General features: G+C 41.7%; 2 protein-coding genes across 4 annotated transcripts in view; both read left to right on the forward strand.

Moving 5' to 3' along the window:
- The first annotated feature begins 1379 nt into the window (after positions 1-1379).
- LOC138629966 (uncharacterized) lies at positions 1380-3408 on the forward strand. The gene is made up of 6 exons (XM_069714011.1): positions 1380-1419; positions 1628-1717; positions 1924-2001; positions 2411-2686; positions 2809-2904; positions 3122-3408. The coding sequence occupies exons 4-6, from the start codon at positions 2426-2428 to the stop codon at positions 3263-3265; spliced, it is 501 nt and encodes a 166-aa protein (XP_069570112.1). The 5' UTR covers positions 1380-1419; positions 1628-1717; positions 1924-2001; positions 2411-2425; the 3' UTR covers positions 3266-3408.
- A 6087-nt stretch (positions 3409-9495) lies between these two features.
- mlip (muscular LMNA-interacting protein) overlaps positions 9496-25497 on the forward strand; it is a 28271-nt gene continuing 12269 nt past the window's right edge. For 2 of the 3 annotated variants that reach the window (XM_069713939.1, XM_069713941.1), the window contains exons 1-4: positions 9496-9662; positions 17123-17248; positions 22515-22652; positions 23419-25020. In XM_069713939.1, coding sequence (XP_069570040.1) covers positions 9633-9662; positions 17123-17248; positions 22515-22652; positions 23419-25020 — 1896 coding nt within the window. In that variant the 5' untranslated portion in view covers positions 9496-9632. The remainder of the gene's footprint in view (positions 9663-17122; positions 17249-22514; positions 22653-23418; positions 25021-25497) is intronic. The other variant, XM_069713940.1, reaches the window with a different exon arrangement.

The following is a 25497-nucleotide window of genomic DNA, read 5'->3' on the forward strand; positions in this document are numbered from 1 at the left end:
ACCGCCTTGTGTTGAGGTAATAAAAACAGACTCCCGTTTCCTGACCCTGTCATTTTTGTTGTTGTGTCCAGCATGCTGTGATGTTTCTGTAATGCTCTGCCAGCATGTCACTCGTCTTCCCTGCATGTGCTGCATTGCTCTACCGATGCTGACGTTTTTACTGCAATGCATATATATTTGACTTTTGTGCTCATCACATCTCAAACAGTGAAACTAGAGCTGTACAAACAAGGAACATTATCAGTTTGTAGCACAGATGTCAGTGAGACTACAGTGCACTTTAAGCATGACATCGTTCTTTGCTCTTTCTTTGCCTTCAATTCATTCATAAGAAGAACACATTTTGGCAAAAGGCAGAAAAAGAGGCAAACAAATGAAGTTTTGGAGACGTAGCTTCTAGGCTGCTTGTTAGGTCTTCAAAACAATGTATGTAAGTGAGAGAGTACTCCAATTACACTCTGAAGTAATGATTGTTTTTAATGCCCCCTGGTGCATAGGATAAGCATGCATTATTAAAAGTGGAGCGGCCTCCTGGCGAGCATTAGTTCTGACCGAGGATCAGTTTTAGAGGAGCCCTTCTGCTCCTACTTTACATCCTGCATTCACAGCTGACCGGGCTACACTTGCATTCAAGATGAGGGACTTATTTTCTACTACATCTCCAACGTGACTAGTTATTTTTTTCCCCAAGATACTACATTGAAATCAAACTTTCAGCAACAGGTGGTGTCCTCCGGCGGTCTCCAGGAGAGTAGAGATCCTCATACTAACGCGCCCCTCAGGACCAGTTGCCAAAACTGGGTCGTCCCGGGCCTCAGCTGGCAGGCAAAGTGTGTGTCTGCAAAGTGTCTGCAGGGGAGACCTCAGTCGTTCCTGAGTGGCAGCTGCTCCAGCGCAGAGAAGGACACGGAGGAAACTAAACAACCTGAGGAGGTCTGTTTTCCCAATTTAGGTATCTTAGCCAGATAATGTTGCGCCCTTTGATTTGTCTTGATAGAGATGCATATGTTGACCAGCCTGCAGGCAGAATGAGGCGGGCAAGAAGTTTGATCAACAGGGTGTTTTTAATCGTTTGACAATCTGTTGTTTTGCTGAAGCCTTGAGAGTAAAATAAAAATGCTTCGCTGAAGTGTCTCGCAGACGGACGATAAAAAGCATTCAATGATTTCTTATCGTCAGGATGGTGCGGACCAGCTGTCAGAGACTGATGCCTCGCCGCCTCGATTTCCCCATCGGAGAGGTGAAAGCCGAGCGGGCCGGACATTTCAACACCACAGAGCTGCTGATGTGGCTTCCGGTCTCCATGCAGACCCAGCCCACCACGCAAAGATCCCATCCATCACAGGGCATCTGAAATCCTCTGAGGTGGCAGACGAGACTCTTCCTCAGGAGCCAGTCGTCTCCAAAGTGCCATTAAGAGTAACTTCAGTATCTTTCCTAAATGTAAAACTAACTGCAGGGTCGCTCTCGCCACTGCAGGGGAAGAATATCGATTGTGTAAAACTACTGCTAATCCCTTTTTCCATCCCATTTGTTGATGCTGCAGCGTGTTGCTCCAAGCAGGCCTCAAATACACACAATCGTAGCTTCTTATTTATTTATTTATTTATTTATTTTTATCTCTTAGTTGCAGATCAAAGTGTGTGACCAGAGGGGTAGTTTGGGAATCAGCATCGCTGGTGGAAAGGGCTCTCTGCCTTACAAAGACCAGGATGAGGTGAGTGCTGGTGCAGCGTTGCTCATTCATCGTTTGGCTGCCTGATTGCACATGATGAGAAAGCAGCAGCCTCGAGCGTCTGACGGTTTTTTTTTTTTTTCTGAAACTCCAGTGTCCACATTCAGCTTTGGAAAAAGTTTTTTATTTTTTTTTTTTTTTAGTTTATTACAACTTCTTCTCCAGGCTAATGTTTGTTTTCGTTTCAGGGCATTTTTATTTCCCGAGTAGCGAAAGAGGGGCCGTCAGAAAAAGCCGGAATCCACGTTGGAGACAGATTGCTGGAGGTAGTGAGGGAAATCAGTTTTCTCATATTCGTAGCCAATGTTCTAATTAATTGACAAAACATAGCCAGCAGGTGAAATGTGACGACTGAACGGAAACGACATGCGTGTACTTAATTAGCAATTTAATATAAAACTCCAGTATTGGTGTTCTTCTTGTGACCAGTGGGGGGCATCATTACACCACGAGAGGAGACTGAGCTGGGACTTTCTATCAGTGATAAGACCGCTGACAGTCAGTCTGCAACCTACTGTGTGTGTGTGTGTGTGTGTGTGTGTGTGTGTGTGTGTGTGTGTGTGTGTGTGTGTGTGTGTGTGTGTGTGTTTGTTAGTTAGAGTCAATCTCCCACCCCTGACTACCGCTCCTACTTTCACTGGCCCTAAAAGTGTAATGTGACTACGCTCCATCCAGGTCAACGGCCTAGACATGCAGGGGGCGACCCACCACGAGGCGGTCAGCGCCCTCAGGAATGCTGGGAGCTGCATCAAGATGAAAGTGCTCAGAGAGAGGCTGCTCCCCCGAGAGGTGTGTGACCCGGAGGCGCCCCCGGGGCCTCGGGATGTGACGGGGCGACAGCTGTGCAGCTGGGACGGCAGAGGGCTGAGGAGCAAACAATCCAAGATGGAGAGCGCGAGGGACTGTTTGCCCAAGAAGATTGAGGCGGTTGTTTGCAACGGCAACGGCATTGTAGGTGGTTTACTCGAATAGAAGCACAAACACAACAATAATAAAAAAAAAACTAATTAAAAAAAACTTCCAGTCATTCTCATGCCCTTCTTTTTGTTTTGTCTTCTCTGTGTGTATTTCAGTCTGATTTGGAGAGAGACCTGATTAGGCTGTCTGAACTGGAGGCAGAGGCGTCAGCAAAAAACGTTTCACTTCAAGGAGGGAAACACACAATGCCAGTAAGCAGATTTCTTATCCCTGACTTGAATATATGGCCTACTCTATTACTGTACACGAAGGTCTTCCGTGAAGTCGAAACGAGAGTAAAAGAAACAACATTTTGGGAAAAATATGTCACGGTTTCTCTAGACGACAGCATCTACACATCGCATCTCATGACAGCTGGCTTATTTTCCTCCTCAATCCCATTCCCTTCCCCTGGCAATCATCTGACAGATCCCCCGGATCATCCTCACTCATCCCTCTACCTCAGATGAAGACGTGGAGCCCTTGGCACAGAGCCCCAGCAGAGAGACGCTCCATGATATTGACGATATTGACAAATGCGTGCACTCTGACAGCGCTTTCTACCCGCTGTGACCGCAGCCTGCCGCTGCAGAGATGGAGGACACAAATTGTTACAATCCAGCTGATTGTTTTCTGCCACCGAAGCCCTCTTCGGTGATGTTACTGTCGAGGTTTAGTGTAAAACTAACGGTTGGAATGTGTGTTTTTTTTTTTTTTTTTTTACTGTCACTGCAAAGCTTTTTTTTTTTTTTTTTTGTCTGTCAGATTTAATTGCTGCTAATAGTATTTACTTAAAATTAAAGTCATTTGCAAGCAGGAACAAATTTAAGACTTTTTTTTTTTTTTTTTTGTCACTGAAACCACAAAACCTTCCCTGTGAAACGTCACTGATCAGAGCACTGTAAAGTACAACATGTTAAATGCAGTCTATTAAACAATGAATAATGCCGGCTACCTCTACTTCACACCTGTGTGTGTACGTTCTACCAACGTGCTGGCTTGTATCGTCTCCAGCCGTCTCGGTGCAAAGCCCCTTAAACGTTATAAAGATATATAAATGCCACATGTGGCTAAACCGAGTGCGCAACAGGGAGTCAGCGTCCTGCAGAGTCCTGAGACAGACAGAACTCTGCCTCACGTCTTGCCACACCTGCTGTATGAGCTAAATGCAGACTCGGGAGATTATTATAGATTCTGCGAAAATGTTTCCGAGAAGAGAGAGAGAGCAGACGGAATCTGTAATTTTGCTTTCAACACCGAGAACAAGAAAACTGTAGATGTATACCTGGTTTGTATTACGCGGGCGCTTTTACGTCATCACAGTACCAACACTTTGTGTTCACTTTCTCAATAAAAGTCACATATATTGATCAGAGAGGCTTTTCTGTTCTTTGAGTGGCAGGAAACACAAATCCTTACTGAAAAACTCATTCATGCGTTTGTTACTTCTGGGCTAGATTATTGTAATTCCTTGCTGTTAGGACGTCCAGATTACTCATTAAAAACCCTGCAGCTGATCCAAAATGCTGCAGCAAGAGTACTGACGGGATTTAGCGAGAGAGATCATATGTCTCCAGTTTTAGCTTCTCTTCACTGGCTTCCTGTGAAATCAAGAATAGAATTTAAAATTCTCTTGATGACTTACAAAGCTCTACATGACCAGGCTCCATCATATCTTAGAGATCTTATAGAACCATATAATCCTAGCAGAGCACTTTGCTCTCAGTACGCTGGTCTGCTTGTGGTTCCCAGAGTTTCCAGAAGTAGAATGGAAGGCGGAGCTTCAGTTTTCAGGCTCCTCCCCTGTGGAACCAACCAGCTCCCAGTTTGTGTTCGAGGGGCAGAAAGCCTCTCTAGCTTCAAGATTAGACTCAAAACGTTCCTTTTTGATAAAGCCTATAGTTAGGGCTGGCTCGGGTAGACCTGAACCAACCCTTAGTTATGCTGTTATCGGCCGAGGCTGCTAGGGGACCTCGTTACACGCTGAGCTTCTTTTCTTTCCTCCTACTCTTTAACTGACTCATACCTCACCATCTTTTTCTCTCCCATAGTTTTTGCTTATTGTCTGTTGTCTCCATTCAGTTCCCTCGCTCGCGTAGTTTCTCTTCTTTCTTTTGCAGATGTCCCGCCATGGAGCTGCATGTCTCTGCCCTGCGCTTGTCGTCTCCACCAACAGTTCTTCTCTTGGATCTCTATGCTGTCCTTTTCTCTCTCTGCTCTCCTCTCACCCCAACCGGTCGAGGCAGATGGCCGCCCACCCTTGAGCCTGGTTCTGTCGGAGGTTTCTTCCTGTTAAGAGGGAGTTTTTCCTTCCCTCTGTTGGAGATTTTTCTCCCTTAAAGAGGAGTTTTTTTCCGTCCTAGTTTATGTGGGAATTATTGGATTTCTCTGTATAATAGTGTAAAGTCTTGCTGTAAGGACTTTAATGTGTTAAGTGCCATGAAATAACCTGTGTTGTGATTTGGCGCTATAGAAATAAAAATTGAATTGAATGTCTGTACAACGTACCGTAGATGAAAGGCAACCTTTAATTCTGTAAAAGAGACTTGCAAAGAACTTTCATCATTTGTGCTTGTGATTTATGATGGGAGATAATGGATGGATGTGTTAGTGTTGTATTGGTTTGTATAATAGTGCACAAATGTTTGTGTTCCTGAGTCCACCTCTTGTATGTTTGCTCTTGACCCCTAATGACCGCTTGCTTTATGATACTGTGCAACAATGACGACAAGCGACGATCCTCGAAGGAGACAACTTGTTGGAAACCACATCCAGTGTGTGAAATTCAATCCAGACTCAATTACTGGCAGGTCAGCCTCATATTGTGAAACTTTGGCTTTCTCTCAAGAGGTGTTCACATACGTCAGTGGGAGGACCCTTGTATGACTTGTTAATAAAACTGGGACTCTGGAAACACAGTTTTTTGCAACTGGACTGCAGGTTTATTTATGTGCCACTATTTATTCCACATTTATCGAGAATATTAAGGCTACTAAAGCAACTCATTGTTTGAAAGTGTTTCTGTAATGTCAGACAATCGTGTGCAGGGATTTTGCTAACTATTTGTGGTGATTGTGTTTTTTTAAATATTGTATGAAAGTAAAAGTCTGAGTAATTTGATAATTTAAGTGACACTATATAATTTTAAAAGAACAAATAACAGTCTACGTAATGAATGTTTACAAGGAATGAAAGGACCCAACCACATAACACATAACACAGCAGAATGTTAGAGCAAACGAAAGCTTTTCTCACAAAATCAGGACCATCGTTACATAAACAGGAAAAGAAAAATACTCAGCTGGGGCTGAATCCAAAAGGCAAGATCCAAAAAACACACAAATGGGAATTCAGAGGAATGCAGAAATAACTAGGAGCAGAAACTGAAACAGCAACTGAAATGACAAACTGACTGACTTACATAAGAAGGAAAAATCTTTGCTAGTCATCCACGGAGGGCCCCACTGTGGAAGCAGATACACGAAGCTATTAGGGTGCAGGCTAAGGCGAGTGAAGTTCAGTTTGTGTTACGCTGCATCTGACCCAGCTGCTGTTACGCCAGATAACAGCATGTTTGCGAAACATATGAAAATCATCTCGGCAAAATGGATTGTTGCTGACAAAAAAAATTAGATGGCTCATTATCACTCAAAAGTGATCGACACGGCTGGGATATGTGTGCAAGCCCCGAGGGACAGCACTCAGTCTTGCAAACTACATAACACACCCACTTTATCACAAAATACACCCACTTTACAACATAACACACACCCTTTACCACATTTACCACATAACACACCCACTTTACAACATAACACACCCTCTTTACCACATTTACCACATAACACACCCACTTTACCACATAACACACCCACTTTACAACATAACACACCCTCTTTACCACATTTACCACATAACACACCCACTTTACCGCATAACACACCCACTTAATCACATAACACTTACTTTACCACTAAACACACCCACATGACCACGAAACACACTTACTTTATTATATAGAACATCCGCTTTACTACAAAGCACACCCAATTTACCACATAATTTGTACTTTACCACATAAAACACCTACCCTAGTACAAAACACACCCTCTTTACCACTAAACACGCTCACTTTACCGCATAACACAGCCACTTTACCCCACAACACACACTCCTGGGATAACTATCCCTAAGTGTCTGGGAAGTGGGTGTGTTATGTAGTTGTGTGCACCTACATGGACCTCCTTGAGTTGCACTGCAATTGTAGCATAGTCGCAAACATTTTTTACACTGCAACATTTGCGATCATCCCATGATGCACACTGGCCCAACAGACATTTTTCCAACACACAATCTTTGGAAAACAAGCGGCTCTAAAACAGTGAATACATTTTTTTGAAGATTATAAATCTGCAAAATGACTAATGAGCAGAGCTGTATGATTCCTTTATACCTAAAGACTTTTTATGTGCGCAGTGACCCTATAGAAAGTCAGCGAGAACGTCTCTACGGGCTCAATAAATAGGGACGCTAAAGAGCATGATCTTAGGCCCTCTTTGCGCAAACAGCTCGGCCCCTAATGTAGGAAGCTTTGGCAACTTTTTCAGCAGGTGCACCACTTAGTAGCTTCATGCAAATGAATGAGGCACCATCTTGTAATCCAATTTCACTTTCTTTTTAACACTCGTTAAGCTCGATGTTGCAACAATTCGTAACTCAAGAAGTGAATACTGAAATCAAAAACTTGCACGTTAGCTAATTTCCATCATAATTGATGAATGGTCGACTTCAGTAACTTCTCAAACTATTGCAACAATATGCATGTCCCTGCTGTGTCCATCACTTTTTAGTGGACACATTTTCATTGAACACTATTTGCAGTTTTTTTTTTCTGTGTATGGTCGGGTTTTCTGGATTTGCAGCATTTCTTTTGTAAATGCTGCACCAGTGTTGTCAAATTGATGAAAGTCTATTCCTAGTTTGGTTGTTTTTGGTTTATTTGCATGTGGTTTGACCTTTAAGGGCCACTGTACAAAACTGTCCCCTGCCATAGTGCCACGTTATGAGAATAGAGCCCAAAAGACTTTGGCCATGTTTTTTTTGATCCCTTCACTTTTTTTGGTTGCATTTATTCTTTCATAAACTTTAAATCTATTTATTTTCTTCATCTAGTGAAGAATGCAAACACTAGATAAAAGATAAAAGATAAAAATGTATCTAAATCTGAGGTCATAGTAGATGTACATGTTCATCTCAGCATGTTTATGTGACACATGGCACACAAAATACAGTTTAACAACTCATAGTTTTGGTCTTTTAACATTTGACAAATACTTCAATATGTGATGATAATTCTAGCAGTTAAAACCAAACAAAATCAAGGCAACGTTCACTGGAACAGAATTGCTGCAATTAGAGACACTTTTCTGCTGGTGTTCACTAATGGGCTGCCAACAGACTAAATTCAGTGACTCAGTATCAGAGAATTGCCTCAAAGATAAAAGCACAAAGTAAATGTCACATGTCTGCATGTGACATTCTGTCTTTCTCACATAATCTGAATGTTAATCAGGAGAAACAGAATCACATGAAAAGTCATAGCTTAAGGCTATAATTTAAGACTTGCTCCTGTCAAACCTATTTAAAATTCAATGCTTGAAAGCATTTTCTTATTTACATTTCAGTCACTTGTCAGATGATTTTTTTTATTATCTTAAACCGCCTTGGATGAATACAAAATCGTCCTCCCGATGGCATCGAACACCAGCAGTAAAATACAGGCGGCGGTGTTAGAGTGGCTTTGTCTTTTTGTAATTTTCTCTGACAGACAGGAGGAGAGACAGCACGGAGGAAACAGACAAGAACAGCTGTGACAGGAATGAAGAATGTAGTGAATGTAGAGGATGAGAAGCCACTACAGAGGTCTGCTTTCACTCACTGATAAGGGAAACAGGGAAGTGGATGTAGCGGCACACAAGCAAAAAAATTACTTTGTTTCAAGCAGCTGGATAACTCATTATTATTATTATTATTATTATTATTGGCATGGTGCCGAGACGTCTGCTGTTGGCGGGGGTCGATTAGCCGGAGGCTAAATGTAAATCTGATATTATTCATACAGATTTGTTTGATCTTGTTTTTTTTCTTTTAAAATACATTATCTCTGTTTGATCAAATCTTAAATTGTTAAAGTCTGAATTATACAATATTGTCCTCAGTTCAGTGCACTTTGCAACATTCAGCGGTCACGTGTCAAGTTCAGACAACAGTGCCTTTATTCAGTTTTCTACTATAAACACTTCACTGCACAATGTGGAAAAAAGAGCTTTCATTAATGTTTAATACAGTATAATAATTATATCATATAATAATAATAAACAGGAAAAAGGGGACAGGAAAATTAGGCAAATCCTTGACAATAAATGTATAATTTTCCATGTTCCACCGTTCAAACAGTATCAATGCAATCACGTCTGTTTTTGTGATCTGGTTTCAGACAGTCAAGAAATTCTTCCTATTTTCTACATGCTGTGTGTTATAGAGCGGCCGCAGATAATAGGACTCATGCTGGTCAGGAATAAACAACTCTGGAAAAGTCAAAAAGTGTGTGTGTATTTGACAAACAACCTAAAGTTGTAAAATGGCACAATTAAGTCGGTTTCCCCGCAGTGTGTGTTGCTTGTATCTCCCTGTGTGGACATTGTTCCCGGTGGCCAGCAGGCAGGCTTCTGTCTGCAAGCTATTTGCGGCTATTATGTGTCTATAAAAGGAAATCCGCAGGGCGATATACACACCAACAGTAATACACTTTGAACTTCACGAGAGGGGCTGAAAAGCGGGCATCTTGCTTTCCCTTTCTGCTTTGATCAACATTTCGAGTCTTGTTTATGAAGCCCGGACACAAGTGACACTTCTGGATGGAGAAGAATCCACAACAGAAATGGACAATTCGAATAAGAGTGTGGGAAAGGTAAGAGGGTCTTGGAAATAAATACTTTTCTGTTAAAAAGACGTCCACCCACTTCTCGCTTATGTGCCGCAAGTTTGAAGTAATTTCACTGACCTGCTCTCTGCTGACCTCTATAACTGCCATGGAGCTTAATGTTGGATGCTGAATATTTTCGATTAATATTTTACTACAAAGCTAAATCCTGCCAAAAAAAAAGAAAATAATTAGTTTTGACGCATCAACACTTGTCTATCTACCCAGCCCCCCTGTTGTGCCCTCCAGCCGCTGTCACCTTCCAGGCTTACACACATAAACACAGACAGTTTGTACTCGGACGCGGATACTTGATACTAACCTGCTATTTCCCGTCACACTAGCCTGAATAACAGTTGCCAAAATGGCTTTCAGATAGATTTGAATGCTAAAAATCATTATTATAAAACTCTTACATTATGACGATGAAAGTCACTGCATCAATTTAGTGGTAATATTTTATGAAAATCACATATATACTTCACCTAAACAACTTTCTTTTTTGACTTATCACTACATTTATTCTTTATGTGGTTTTGTCTTTGAATATGCTGCGATGGAAAATTACAGGAATGGATTGACTTCTGGGCTTCTCTTGTTATTTTTATCCTCGTGTATGAAACTTGTAATCATAATATTTGTTTCTAATCTTGAGAGAGACCCTGGTGTGCTCTATGGCAGCTGGCAGTGGGCTATATTTGCACGCCCTATCTCCTCTAGCGGGAGGGGCTGTGTTTGTCTGTAATTAAACTCTTTACTTAGTGACATGCCCAACTGTTTATGCTTGAATTGTGGCACGACATGAACTGCTCTGATATAGATTTTAACATCTGTGGAACACAGTGGTCTCAGGCTTACAGCAGTAATTGTGATAATGAACTGAGCACTGGGAATAACGGGCTCAGATAACGCTGTTATGTCATGTTAAATGTGCGGAAATTATAGAGAAAAGAATCTAAAGTTGGAGAATAATGGGGATATCACAACTTTTATCCTTTACATTCATCTAAGTAGTACGTTGTATAATAGCTTTAAGTTTCCATTTGTCACTTTCTGGTAGGTCACTGTTTATGAGAGTCTCGTTAAAGACCCCCACACATGGTGGTCTCCTTCAGCAAATGATTTAGTGCTGCTTGTATTAGGTCTTTGGGACAGGTCCGACATGCCAAAAGGAATAACTGAGTGATGGCACGCACAACACTGAGGCGACATGTAGCACAGTGAGCCAGTGGTGGGTGGAAATGTGATCTATTAGGACGGCATGACCTCTATAACACTTGACGCAATTAAACATTCAAGAGGGCTCCAGTGGGCGGGAAGGAAACGCACGCTTTAACCTATCGCAGTGAAAATCTACTCCGCTATGAGTACAGAGGACGAGCAAACAAGCAGGTTTGCGTAATATCATAAACACATAAACAAGTTCATAAGATGGCAGGCGATTATTTTTACATCTGATTACAGATACAACTGGTATCTTCGAGATGAATATCTTGGCCCCTAAAAGTCTCACAGACCAGGAAGTAGGTCTCGAGTCACAAAAAAACATGACTTGACAATGATTGAAGGAAAGTGGTTGAAGAAGCCCTCAAAAAGTATATGTGAAATGTAGTCAAAAGTACTCATACAGGCTTGAATGTCCCGTGTCAGTGTTAAAGCATACAATTTTACCAGACCTTCTTGATGATGAATAAACATCTAAACAAACATCCAGCTGGTAAATGTGGCACAAATGTGAACTATTCTACATACTGCTGAGTATTTAAATCTCTGCTGATCTCTCATAATATATTAACTCATCATGAATGATGAATAAATAACTTTACAGTGGAGGAAAAATTACAATAATAGACTCAGAAATATATGAATATATAAGTAACACTCCAGCAGTGTTTAAGGAGCACATTACATCTAGCTCATTGGGTCTATTGCACATCTGACTCTATCTGGAATATATAATGTATATAAAGTGTTGTTGATGTTAAAGGCTTTTCTTTGCCACGAGTGTTGAGTGCCCACTGAATTCATTTGAAAGGCCCGTCATACGCTATCGTATATATGTCAGTTACAGGAATCCTGGCTATTAAACTACACAAGATGAGAAGTATTTAAATCTGGATTCATAGAATTTAAATGCATCAGTTACATAAGTGTTACTTTCTCTTGTTTTAGTCCCATAGCTGCTGCATGCATTAAATCTCAACAGGTAGCTTAGATATCTTGAAAATGCAGACAGTAATTGTGCACTGCTGAATATTTAATGGATGAAACCCTGGTTTTAAACTATTCATGAATTCTTTATGAGTGAGGTGTTTTCATTAGCCGAGCAAGACCAAACGTCTAACAAAGTAGCTGTTTTTAAGCTTCCAGCAGACATGATTCTCTTTAAACATTTAATAGTCTAAAATAGCGCTCAGAATTGGCCCACTCCTACGGTATTTAAAATAATGAATTCATCATTTCAAAGAAAGATAATAATAGGCATATAATCAGACCCAACAGCTTTGTAGAAATGGACACTGGCGGAAATTACTTTCAAAAGCTTACTCATTCGAGAAAAAAAAAAAAAAAAAAAAAAAAATTATTACATGAGGCCACATGGACCACTACAGGTAAAACTATTTGATCGATTTTTTTTTCCTCTAATGAACGATTGTATTTGGGCAAAAAAGTAAAAGTAATGTCACTCTGGCTTATAAGTAAGCTCTTGTGTTATCCTTTAGGCAGCGTGTAACAGCGGCCAGCTAAGTGCCAACAAACAGTTGGACTCTACAGCTCTGACACTCAGTCATCATCATGGGAGCCTGGCACTGTTATCATTGTTGAATCTTCAATCATTTACATAATGTTTAAACAAATTACTAATATGGAAAGTATGGAAGTAAAGTTCAGCACACATCTGGAATGACCACAAAATGACACATGGGGTTGCATACTACACTCAACAAAAACAAAACACAACACTTTTGGTTTTGCTCCCATTTTTGGCGATGGCGGAGGATCAATGAGAAGATATTGATCCTCGGGATCTTGTCATTATATCTCTGTGCATTCAAACTGTCATGAATAAAATGTACCTATGTGTTGGTTGTCCATAGCTTATGCCTATAACCCCACCACCATAATGGGACACTTTGATCACAACGTTTATATCTGCATGAGCTTCGCTGAGACAGTTTCAGAAAGTTTGAGAGGAAATTCTTCGGTTGCAAGGCAACCATTGCATCAGCCGTCTGGGTGGCTGTCTCTCGGCTCTTTGCCCTCGAGGTCCGCAATCGTGAGGCCTGTGGGATGGACTGACAAATTCTCAGAAACGGTGTAGGAGACGGCTTATTGTAGTCAATACACATTCAAATCACGAGCAACAGCTCTGGTGGACATTCAAGCATGGCGGCATGGTGGTGCAGTGGTTAGCATTGTCGCCTCACAGCAAAAAGGTTCCGGGTTCGAATCCGGTCCTGGGCCTTTCTGTGCGGAGTTTGCATGTTCTCCCTGTGCTTGCGTGGGTTCTCTCCGGGTTCTCCGGCTTCCTCCCATCATCCAAAAACATGCACCTCAGGTCAGGTTACCTGGCGCCGCGCTAGTGGCAGCCTGTTGCAGCAGCTCCCCCAGATATATATATATATATATATATATATATGAAGAAATTTCCCCTCGGGATTAATAAAGTTAAATAAAAAAAAAAAAAAAAAGCAGTCTGAATGCAAACTGTACACTCTCTCAAAACTTGTGACATCTTTGGCATCGTGTTGTGTGTTAAAAGAAAACTTCACATTTTAGAGTTTACAGCAACCAGTTGAAGGCATACCTGTGCTATAACCATGCTGTTGAATCAGCATCTTGATGTTCCACATCTGTCAGGTGGATACATTATCTTAGCAAAGGTGAAGTGCTCACTAATATTGATTGTAACAAATATGTGAATATTGACAGAGATAAATCTTTTTGTGTGCATAGAAGAAGTCTCGCATCATTTACTAAAACTCACGAGAAATGAGAGCAAAAACAAAAGTGTTGTGTTTTGTTTTTGTTGAGTGAAAAGGCAGTTCCGCATTCAACAACAGAGTTCTGAGGGGTGAACTACGAAGCGAGATTAGTGGGTTAGCGAGGTATGTTGAGACTAAAGCCAGGGTTGTCAGTGTCACGAAGGTCGCTCTCTTTGAAGATGGCGAGATCACCATGGTAACTGATGCTGCAAACTTAACCTGGTCCGCAGCAGGTTATGTTGGCGATGTCGGATCAAAACGTAAGAAAGTACCGCCTACTGACCAATCAGTTCTCTCTGAAAAATGTCATCATCAATCGGAGAAGATCCCGTGGAGCTCGGTAGGCGGGGTGAGACAGAGAGTCCTCTAAGGAGTGAGACAGTCTGAGGAGTGAGACAGTGTTCAAAGACCGACAAACATTTGTCTTTCACCTGTTGATTTTTATGAGATATAGATTAATATCCTTGTGTTTCTTACTGATATCATCCTACAACAGGTACTGATTGATGCACTAAATCATTACACTTATACTTACAAGATACGACAGTAAAGCTACCTACCGCTTTGAATTATGGTTTTAAATGTATTTCTTATTTGCTCCTCGGACCGCTTGACACCTGCAGGTGAAAGAATACAATTGAAACGTTTATACACATCATGAGAATACATCAAAGAATATATAAATTTAATTACATATGCACATGTAATTAGTCCGATCTTCCTGTGCACTTTATGAAAAGGTGATATATTATAAGACTTTCAACTTCGGCTACATTCACACAATCGGCGTTTTTTTGTGTGCCCATTCTTCTATCATTTAGCAGCTGCAGATGTGCTGCTTTCAGTGTGTATTATGTGTTTAACTTCATTAAAGTTTTTTTTTTAAGATTATAGCTTGCTCCTCGTTTTTAAAGTATGTCGTTGCGCCGTCAGTGCACTCGTCCATGTTTGTGATTGGCCAGATGCAGCAAACACCTCCTCCTTTGTGTGAACGCGCTCAGAGCCGAAAGCAGGAAGCCCGAGTTAACAAAGAAAGCTGGTAACCACGGCTGTAGTACCGATTATCTCTGATGACGAGTTCCCGCTTTGTTGAGTCATCTTAGGCAAAGAACGCCTGCGTATGTTGAACTTGATCCGTAGTTCACACCTCTGACGTTCAATCTTGTTACGTAAACATCTTGGTAATGATTTTGTTTTAAAGCTGCTTTTCAATCTGCTTTTCATATTTAACTTGCTCCATGTTATTATAAGAAATGGGGCTTATTCAACTTGTCTGTAGAGAAACCGTGAGGTGGACGGTGAAACAGAACCTAATACATCAACTAAATCACAGCGTCGATGTCGACGAGTAGAGGTGTGGTCCATTTTTAATAGAGCATCAAGTATTTGCAAAAGAAACCTCCACTGGTCAGTGGAAGAAATTTTAGTGCCCTTACTCTCCAGTTAGCATTTTGCAGAAGACCCGACCGACCACACTGTAGAGAAGAAGCGTGATTAGTAAGCAGCGGAAGTACTTTTGATGAGTGGGTGTTTTGATTTCTGCAGGAGGAATAAATAGAAATAACATTTTCTCATAACCAGACTATGGATTACAACTGGATCTGAATTTCAAAGGAAACTGTGTCGCCACCTTAACAAACTGAAGCTCTTGTATTGCACATATTTATGGACCACATATAGAGCGACTCAACACACTTCTCCAGAGAATATTAAACTGCAATCTATTTCCAATTTAATATAAGGTTTGTTGGTGGAACCATACAAGCTGCTGCACCTGAATTTGAATCTTCACATTTGATCCTTCGAGATAAAATCTCAGAGAGGAGTTTTTGTCTATCATATACAAGGACAAAGCTTTTTAACACCACAATTCGCAGCTCAACCACTTTTACATTTTCAGCACAGGTGTGATTCGACCCATTAACACACGTGGCCAATGTTGTGATGTGCACGTAGCTAGACGGAGTCAGGAAAAAGGCGAGAGCCTGATGAACTGCGTGACCTCTGCAGACAATACAGAGGTTGTCCCTGTCCCTGTCCCTGTCCATGCTCGTTCCATCGGCCATTTCATGATTGCAAGACAAAGTTAGACGTAAGCCCTTTTTCAGTTTTACAGGGGCAGCAGACACCTGCCTGGCATTGAAAGTACTAATCTTGAATGAAATGTTTCAAAGAAGCTGAAAAAAAGGACTGTTTTAGTAATCGAGGTAAAAAGACGTCCGAGGTGCTAACAGCCTGACCTCCGAAGAATGAATTTAAAACATTATGTTTCCTTCAATGTTTCCTGTCTACGTCACACGCCAGAAAAGTTTTTCATGTAAAGTACATTCAGAAACTGCGGCAGGTAAAACAACCATAAGCAGCCACAGAACAAGATGCTGTTCTATTGAGGCGTAAGTTGTGATCCTGTATTCATTGCAGTAACCATTCACAAACAGTGAGATAGAGAAAATAACAGTCCATTTACAATTATACATTAAATCGGTGGATTCGCTTTCTTTCTCCGAAGAAAGAACATCAGTACATGCAGCCTTTGTTCATTTCATATGAAGACATGTATCTTAGCTTAGCATGAACACAGGAAAACAACTAGCCCGGCTCTGATAGGACGGTTGGGAGGGTTATCCTGGACTTACTTAACTACTTAAATGCCAAACATACCGGGCACTCGACTTGTCGTAACCATGAGCTGATTGTTTTTTTGTTTTTTGTTTTTTAAGGCAGCATCTAACAAGATGTTTGAATATTCTACACCATCTTCCTCCCATGTTGGACTGAGGGCAGACAAGACACTACAGTGACTCACTATTGGGTGGTATTAACAGATGGGACGGGCGAGCATGCTAACAACAATAGATATCTTTGCAACATAAGATGTTTTTTGACAGAATGTAAAAAAAAAATAATAAAAAAAAAATCTTATGTTCAAATTCTGTTTGTAACTTTATTTTTGAATGTTTTAAACTAAACTGCTTAAATCCAGCCCTGTTAACGGAGGGCTCTTTGGCAAGTTTCACTAACATAAGCATGTATCACCAAAACTAATAAATAGTACAGCACAAATAAAAACTGTGAGGGGCGTGTGCAGATCAGACCATGACCTGATGTAATTGCAACTCATCACTCCTCATTGAGTCTGGGTGTGTCGAGGCTTTGAGTTGCAGAGTGCTTAATTGCCTAATCTGTGTGTGATGATGGATCATTAGTGGATTTATGCAACCCTGTGAGGCAGAAAGAAATATGGGAGCAATTCAGCTGTATTCAACTGAGAAATTGTTTTGAGATTGATTGAAACTTGAGGAGGCGCTATACAATTTCTTGAACCTTTTTAATATAGAAGTCCCATTTGCTTGACTCAGCATTTCTGTAAACTTTTAAGTGTCTGTGCCTAGCGGTAAAATAAAGTATAATCAAAAGCTTTTAACTTATGAACAATTTGTTCCTCTCCTTTCTGTTTTATAGGTTCCAGTAGTCGAGCCATCTGAGTCTTCCAGTTTCACGTTTGTACCAGTGGTGCAGAAATTACCAATTAAAAGCGTTATTACTGAGAGGAACGGATCTGGAGCTCTGGCAGGAAAACCAGATAAGGTACAGCAACAGCACACACCCGCAAGATGGCAAGGTGATATTTTCAGCATCTGGCCGTCATGATCTATTGCCGATTGTTGCTTTCATTACAAGACATATAATAGAAAGAATGTGTTAATACATTTCAATTTCCCAGTAGCAAATTAAATACATGTGTTTTTCAGTCTTTGCTTGCACTGGGTAAACTAACTTTTTCATGCTTTACATAAATTAGTAAGGATCAACAGCACTGAAGCTGAGCCCACTCATCCTTTCTGACTTGTCATTAATCAAAACTTCCATCAGTTTATCCCCCCAAAAAAATTCTAAATCATTTTGTTTTTGAACCTGCAGGTTGGAGTTACAAAATCTTAAGAGCTTAAATACACCAAGATTGTCCCTGTTTAAGAATGATGACAGCACATAAACATTCCCCTCAGATATTTGATGTGACACAGTTGTCTTTCTGTGTTCGTGTCAAAATGACATTTATGGTTTTATCAAACTTATTACCCTTGACTTACGATACGTTATTGGCTGTAGTAATTATTGCAGGAGCAACAAGGACAAGGAACAACAATGAACTATACAAGCAGGACTTTCACCCGGGAGACGACTGTTTGTGCCGTGTTTGAAAACACGAGGCAGTGTTCACTTATTTTAAGTAACATCTGTCAAGTAACTTGTGTGAAGTGACGTAACATATCACTGTTACCCATCATGATGTTTGCCTTGGCTTAGCCAAGATGTTGTCATGCCTACATCTAAACAAACTGACTGTGTCATGTTTATTATTGTTACTGTGTTAATGGTGCGGTACACTGGCTCTGTCCATAGGTCATATGAAACCTGCCAGTAGGTGTAGTAAGCCCCTCATCACATATATTTGGGATGATAACTGCCTTTTCATCATTCTGATGAAAGTTAAACCAGATGGGAATTTCCTCTCACATTTCCACACTTTGTTTTTTTTGGTGCCATTTCAAGGAATATCATATATGGTTTGCTGACATCCAATTATTTGATCTATTCCGGGAGCCAGACTCACACAACACACATAAATACATCATTCTGACTGGTCTAACTGTAAAGAACAACCTGCAGGTACAATTACTGTCAGTCAGCCACACCAGAATAAATGATTCTGCTGTAAATCAGATTCTAAAGCCTCAGCAAATATTGAAAGAGAGAGAATATTGATTCACAATATTTGTTTTTTTCACAGATGCTTTTTCATTTTTTACTCTGTTTACTCCGACCAACCAAACCTGGGTGCTGATGTCGACCCACTGTGGCGTACATTGCTGAAGGGGTTAATGTGCTATTGGATGTTCATCCAGTACCAACATCACAGCAGCACCACAGCCCTACAGTCAGATTACTGGCTGCTGACATAAGCACTTCAAAGAGACTTCTCTCTCGGGGGTGGATGGCACCATTACTTTCTCAACTTCCCCGCGCTGCTATTACCTAAATGAGCGGCAGCCCATCATGTTATTAGAGAGCTCCAGCGCTGTGCAGCAGCATGTTATCTTTTCATACATGCACAATATTGAATTGAGTATTTGCCTGTCTCACTGTGTGTGGCCACGGATTCCTCTGGACTCCATTTCTACGCCATTCATTTTTTTGTTGTTGGTTTTGTCTATTATATTGCTTTTGTGAAATTTTTTTTGTTTTTTTTTTGGTCCGTCTGTCCTGGTAAGATTTATTGGCACCATTGAATTGTAAGTACAGAATTTAGGACAGTAGACAATCCTTCAAATATGGATTTTTTTTTTTTTCAAAGAAGCTCCTAATTCTAAAAAAACGTGGATGCTTCACACTCATCTATAACCCGACACAAAATGTCTCTGCAGTCACAACTGTTTTAAAGTGGACCCCCAAAATTAGTATCTCCAATTTAGTATCCAACCAAATGTAAATTATGGTAATAATCTCTCCTTCTGTTCCTGAGTTATGACACTGAATACTGACCAGAAATGTGCTTTGCAGAACTGACAAAAATGTCCTCACCTGATCACTTTATCCTATTATAAATTTACATGCAATTTTGTCCAAATTAGCGAATGAATTATTGAGCTATGTTTACAAATGTGTTTTGTGAAGTTATAGTGACCTTTGACCTCTAGGTCTAATCATTTCATCTTTGAGTCCAAGTGCATGTTTGTGCCAAATGTGAAGATGTTTCCTCAAATTGCGTACTTCACACAGCTTCAGCCTTCTCAGGTCACCACAGTGTGGAACTCGTGTCGGTCGGCGGTGCCTCCCTTTTCCCTTATGTGGTCATGATTGAGACCTTAGAGGGTTAAAGTGTCGAGCGGTGTGAGTGCACCATCCAGGTGCTCATAGCGCACCGCATGTGTCCAAACTTAACAGTGTGAACGCACTTGTGCGCTCAAAAGTGTTAGTTCGTAAGTACACTATTTGATTCACAGCAATATAGACACTGCACATGTGAATGTTTGTGGCAAATTTAAAGGAGTTCCTTCGAGGCAATTCTGAGATATAGTTTTCACAAAAATAGGACAGATGTGAGGACACGGTGACCTTTCACCCCCCGACATCTAACCAGTACATCTTTGAGTTCGAGTCAACGTTTATGCCAAATCTATAGAATTTCCTTCGAGGTGTTCCTGAGGTTAACGCAATCAATCGCTGAGGCGTAATGGATGCAGAGAAGAAAACTTTGCCTTTGAAATGTATGTGGTATAAATAATGAAGGAGGCAGGCCAGAGACTTGTTGGCACAATCTGTGCTAGCAGCTGTGGTGGTGCTTAACTGACTGGTACATTTGTACCTCAGTGACATTTACAAGGCACCCTTGTGAATAATGTGGTTCTATATCCGTCGTCATTGTTGGTCCCAATCCCCGTGCTTCTTTAGAATAATGAGACACAAGTGCATGACTCCTTCATGCATGCAGACTTCCTATACTTGACAATGATTGGTTTGTAGATGAGCTGCGTCTGACATCGGCATGTTGTCGATTTGAGCGGTGGCCTTTTCCATTTGAGTTGCAAAACCTTTTCCCGATGGCACTGTATTATTATTGTGGCATTCCTACTTTGTCACTTCGACTCCCCGAGTGCTACTGTGACTCATTCTTACTTCTTTTTTCTTACTTACTTCTTTCTGGGTTTTTATTCTTCTTCTTCTATTGTTTAATAACAATCAGCTGGTTCAACTTCTTGTATCTGGTTTGAAAGTCTGAACCATCCAAAAAGGGTTTTTGCACTGTAAACCAAATAAACCATTATTCAGTCTGATCTGGACCGAAACCACCTCATTTGGTTTGACCAAATTTTGGTTCTTTAACACCTCCTTTTTTGGTTCAGACCAAACTGAAAAATCGCAATGTGGACGAAACAAAGTAGGTGTAAAAGCCCCTAACTCTCATCTATGTGTATAGATAAAATACTCAAACATCTTTTTTTTTTTTTTTAAATCTTCAATCTAAGCCTTACGCAACTCCCGAAATCCTTTTCTATGTATGAAAATGTATTCAGTGTCATGAGATGTGAGAACTCTCTATTGGTTTGTGTGGGTTGATGTTCACCTAACGGCATTCAGAGTCCAACCAGCTGCTCACCCATTAAAAGGTACCTGTCAGCATCACAAACACCCCGACACTGCACGGGGTCTGTGATTGTGAGTCTTTCCTCAGGTTGTTGGGGACAACGCCATAACCTCCTCCGATAAACTCACGCAGAGCAGAGTTGAGGTTCATTTTTTTTCTAGTTTCTCATGCAGCTTCTTAATCTGCCCACACTCCCATGTTGTCAGGTAGGATCCTGTAAAATGTTTGGAAAGAGAGCAAAACATGGGTTTGACAGTAAACCAAAATACAGTCAACAGCGGTTTTTTTCTCTTAAACCGAGTGACAGACTAGTAATGGTCCTTGGAGCGAGACAGCTTCTACATTCAAATGGCAGAAAATAAAAGATTACCCATGAGACATTCAACAGCTCAATAATCCATCAAATTGATTTAGAGCACGGTACAATACTCTCTTTTCAGAAGAAAGATTTGTCCCTGAGCAGTATATTAAATTGGTTAGTGAAGCCTCAGGTGGTTTTTATATATTTGCATTCTGAGTGACCGACATTGATTTGAATATTTGGTTCTACAACGTAATAATTACATTCCCTGCCTGCTCTGTTACTTTTCTCTTCCTACTTGGCCTGTTGTGCATCTGCCAGAAGTCTCACTCAGTTAATCATAATGTAAAAGCAACCAGAATAAAACAACTATGCATTCATATCAATTTGACAGGAAATTGCCTTGGGGCAGAAGAATACTAAATGTTTAATTTGGGAGCGCATTTTTTTTTACGACCAAGTCATTATGTTTATCATAAAACTAAAAACTCAGGACACGTCTATATAAGAATGCACGCAGTGACTTGCTGTGCCTTTCTTTCAAGTTCTAAAAATAACTACTTAGGTCAGAGAAAATGATTTAATTGATTCAGAAAATTGAAGCTTTTCATTATATGATGGTGTCAGAGGCATTTTTAGAATCACAATTACCATGATCATATCAGTAATGATGTATGTCATGAGCAGCTGCTCGTTTTAGCTCCACACCTTTGTCACGAATTTGTATTCCTTTAAACTGAGTTCATGGAGTTACAATAACCTATATCAATCGATAGGGCCCTAAAGTAATATCGCAATATTTCAGGGTATTTCCGTGACAACAATATTCTTGAAGATATAACAAAATACAGAAAAATGGCAAGAAACACTGTTACAGTTTTATATGTCAGCATTAATGCAACAGTTTGCCTTCAAATATTCAGTAAAAACTACGACAGCACTGTGATTTGTTGTACATCTGATTGTTTGTAACCAAACCACTTTCACACTGCTCGCATCCAACGATAAACAAAGTGAGTGAAAGCAAATTAAAGCTAAATTATATTCATCTTACAAAATCCACATCACTCCACGTACTGCTAATGTCATTACATTCATAAGGTAAATATGAAGCTAAAGACTTACTATTTAAAAAAAAAAACACCATGACTGTCATTTCAAATACTTGAGGATTAAAAGTTGTGTGTACACAGACCCGGCGTCAGTTGTTGACTTCTGCACATGAGAACTGCACCACTCCAATGTCAGCAGGACGTGTGCGTGTGAATTATATGGGTAGCATGTGGTGCAGTTGAAACCAAGCACACCCCTGAGCTCAGAGAGGCTCGCGGCAGTTCCCCTCCGGGTTTTCTCGGGTTTCACTCGCTCAGTTCCTGCTAAACATTTGCTTCATTTTCTCCCGTCAGAACGAAGCTGTGGCCCACGAGGAGACAAGCAGGGAGACCACGTCAGAGGGGAAGATTTTAAAAGCAGAGATAGTCTTTATCAAGGACTCTGTGGAGGGAGGAGCGCGAGACATAATCCAACTGGAGACAGATCCTCAAGTAAGTACGGCTTGAGCTCTCAATGTCACGGCAAGAAAGAACAGAAAGCTTAAATTGACATATTACGAAAAGTGTGTGTGTGTGTGTGTGTGTGTGGAACGTTGGATAGATAAGCATGTATGCAGAAGGTTTACTTTATAACATAAACTTGACATTTGGAAAAAAATCACTGTCATGGGATTAATGTAAAAATAACATGACTGTCCAAAGTGTAAATTTATGGCCTTTCAAATCTGACAGTGTAATTGGAATCTAATAATGAGTAAAAGTGTACATAGTTTAACACATTTCATGGGGTCCCCTTTATAATGATTTTCCCAAATGGTGGCTTCATCAAATTTCTTTCCCAATTCTGACGCAACTAACAGGATTTGTTACAAACTGGATTTGCTCACTCTGGCTTTAACTTTTTAAAAACACACATATTTTTTTTTTAGGCCTCTGCTCAAAAATTGCATACCCATAATAAAAAGAGTATATCTCAAGGTATATTTGAATAACGTTGGTGTAATAATAAAGGAAACACTTGTGAGATTTGTTCAGATGTGTAAATGTCAGTATATATGTCCATATTTTAATGATAGTTTTGCTAAGTCTTCTCCCTGGCCCCCAACTGGCCTCCGGGGCTTAAAAGGTTAAAGAATTTGAAGTGAGAGTAAATTTTCAGTAATTGCTGCCTGAGGTTTGAATTTTTAGTTTTAAAGTCCCAGTAAAAAAAAAAAAAGAAAAAGAAAAAAGAAATGAAAAACTTTTTTTTCTTTTTCAGAAGAAGCCTTCATCAGATCAATCGAGCCGCTCTCAAACCAGAGCTTTTACTTCGGTCAGCGCTCGGCCTGAAAATACACTCGACCACGTCGCCGCCGGGACGGCCGCCATGGAAACTGCTGTTGATAAACACAGGGGCATTTCCCAGCAGCGGTGTCACGAAACGGCTGGACATGCTGAGGTTAGCTTGGGTTACTTTACAAATAGAGCGATTGTGTCAGAGGACAGGACGAGCCACATGGACTCCGCGGACCTGTTTCCCACCCCGGCTTCGTCCCGAGAGTCCATCCTCTCCGAGGGCTCGGACAGAGACAGGAGTTGGTCCGCCGTGCAGCTTTCCTCTGTAGCCTCTCCTTCCTCTTTCAGCCGCTCCGTCTCCCCCTGCTCGTCTGTCCGCTCTGGCGTCTTCTCCCCCGCTGTCGTGCAGATCAAGAGGCACTTTCTTGCTCCTGGTTCTAGTCTGGTTAACATCCCTCCAACCTGTTCCTCGTCCTGCGAGAGCCTGTCCTCCTCTGTCTGCCCCCCGACGCCCCCTCCCCGGCACCGGCCCCCTCTCACCCGACTGTCCCTCCTCACTGCCATCCTGAGGAAAGGCCGTCTCCCTGTCCTGTCCCCTGCACTGCAGAGGCCTTACACCCCCTGCTGGCCCGTTACGCCTGTGACCCTGTCCTTCTGCAACGCATGCTCGGCAGCCTCCAGCGTGGCCTCCATTCCCCTGGAGTTTTCCTCACGCTTCTCCTCATCAGTGTCCATAGATAGCCAAAGCCACGTTCACAGGGAACCCAGTAGGTGCATCACTGCTCCTCCAACAGTGCAGCCGAGTGAGCTCAATAGAACATACCTTCAAACTCAGGTGAACAAGTGCTCAGGCAGTGCACCTCGATGGGAGCAGTTCATTTCACCTCCGCCGGTGAAGAGCAACACGCAACCCCGAGTGCCACTGCCTCTGTTTTCCTCAAACTTTCAATCTGTTTCTCCGCCGAAGCACGAAGAAACTCCCAAACAACTGCCACGCACACACATCTCCACAAAGTCCCCTGAGCTGAAGCCAAGCCACGCCGACATGCTCCTCAAGGGCCACGCAGATAATACCCTTAAAAAACCCATCTCTCCGTCTCCCACGCTTATTAATGAGCGAGAGACCTCTGCGTCCCAGAAATGGAGCCGGCCTCCAGATTCGTCTCTCTCGAAGCTTCACGCGCTCTCTCAGCGGCTGAGATCTCGGCCCGCCTGCCCTCCACATCTTCGGCACTCTCCCTCACGCGTCACAATTTCCCCCGCTCGCCCCGACACCGCATCACCTCGTCCTCCTTCGCAGAGCGCCAGCGACAGGTGTGAGTCACACATGAGCTACCCTGATTCCGGGAGTGTCACACCGTCGCAGGCGTTTCACGAAGCACGCTGCCTGTCTCCTTCCCGCCACACCCCCGTTGTTCTTTCCGGATGGCCGTCGCCCACGAGCTCCCCGACGCCTACTCTCTCGCCTGCTCTGCATATCAGAGACCTCACGCCGTCCCCTTGTCTGTCCTGGCGCTCCACGCCCTCCCCGCGGCCGGGGAGTGGAATATCAGACTGCAGTGACAGGGAAGGTAAAAAAAGAAAGGTAGCTGCCGCGCCTGACATGTGCATGACCTCTTTAAACTGAGGATATTATTTATGATGTTCTCCCCTGCTGCGTGGTTAAAAGCAGATTCCCCCTCAACTTGATACGAGGATATCAAGCGACGAACTGTTTTTAGAGTCCTGTTTGTTTTTAATCGCACCACTCGCGGACGCTGTTCCAGATTGATGCCACACAGAGATTTCCAATGTGCATCTGATGATTGACACGTCTGAAATGTCAAAAGCGAAAGGGAATCCATCATCTAAAAATGTATGTCTGCCTTTTCGAAATCTATTAAAAAGCTGAACTTGAATAACACTGCACAAAATTCGGAGCATTAACCATCAGGGTTGAATTTATTTAGGGCAAGCCGGGGAACCTGCTCGATGTGGATGTTGGTCACAATTAATCCACTTTTCTTGCCTGTCAGAGTGAAAGTGACATTTACAAACGAGCCATCTGTGCAGCAAAGTGATG

This window comes from Brachyistius frenatus, unplaced genomic scaffold (assembly GCF_029030835.1).
Source record: "Brachyistius frenatus isolate BFR_SWC_R1_liver_20210118 unplaced genomic scaffold, ASM2903083v1 Contig_124, whole genome shotgun sequence".
NCBI classification, from domain to species: domain Eukaryota; kingdom Metazoa; phylum Chordata; class Actinopteri; family Embiotocidae; genus Brachyistius; species Brachyistius frenatus.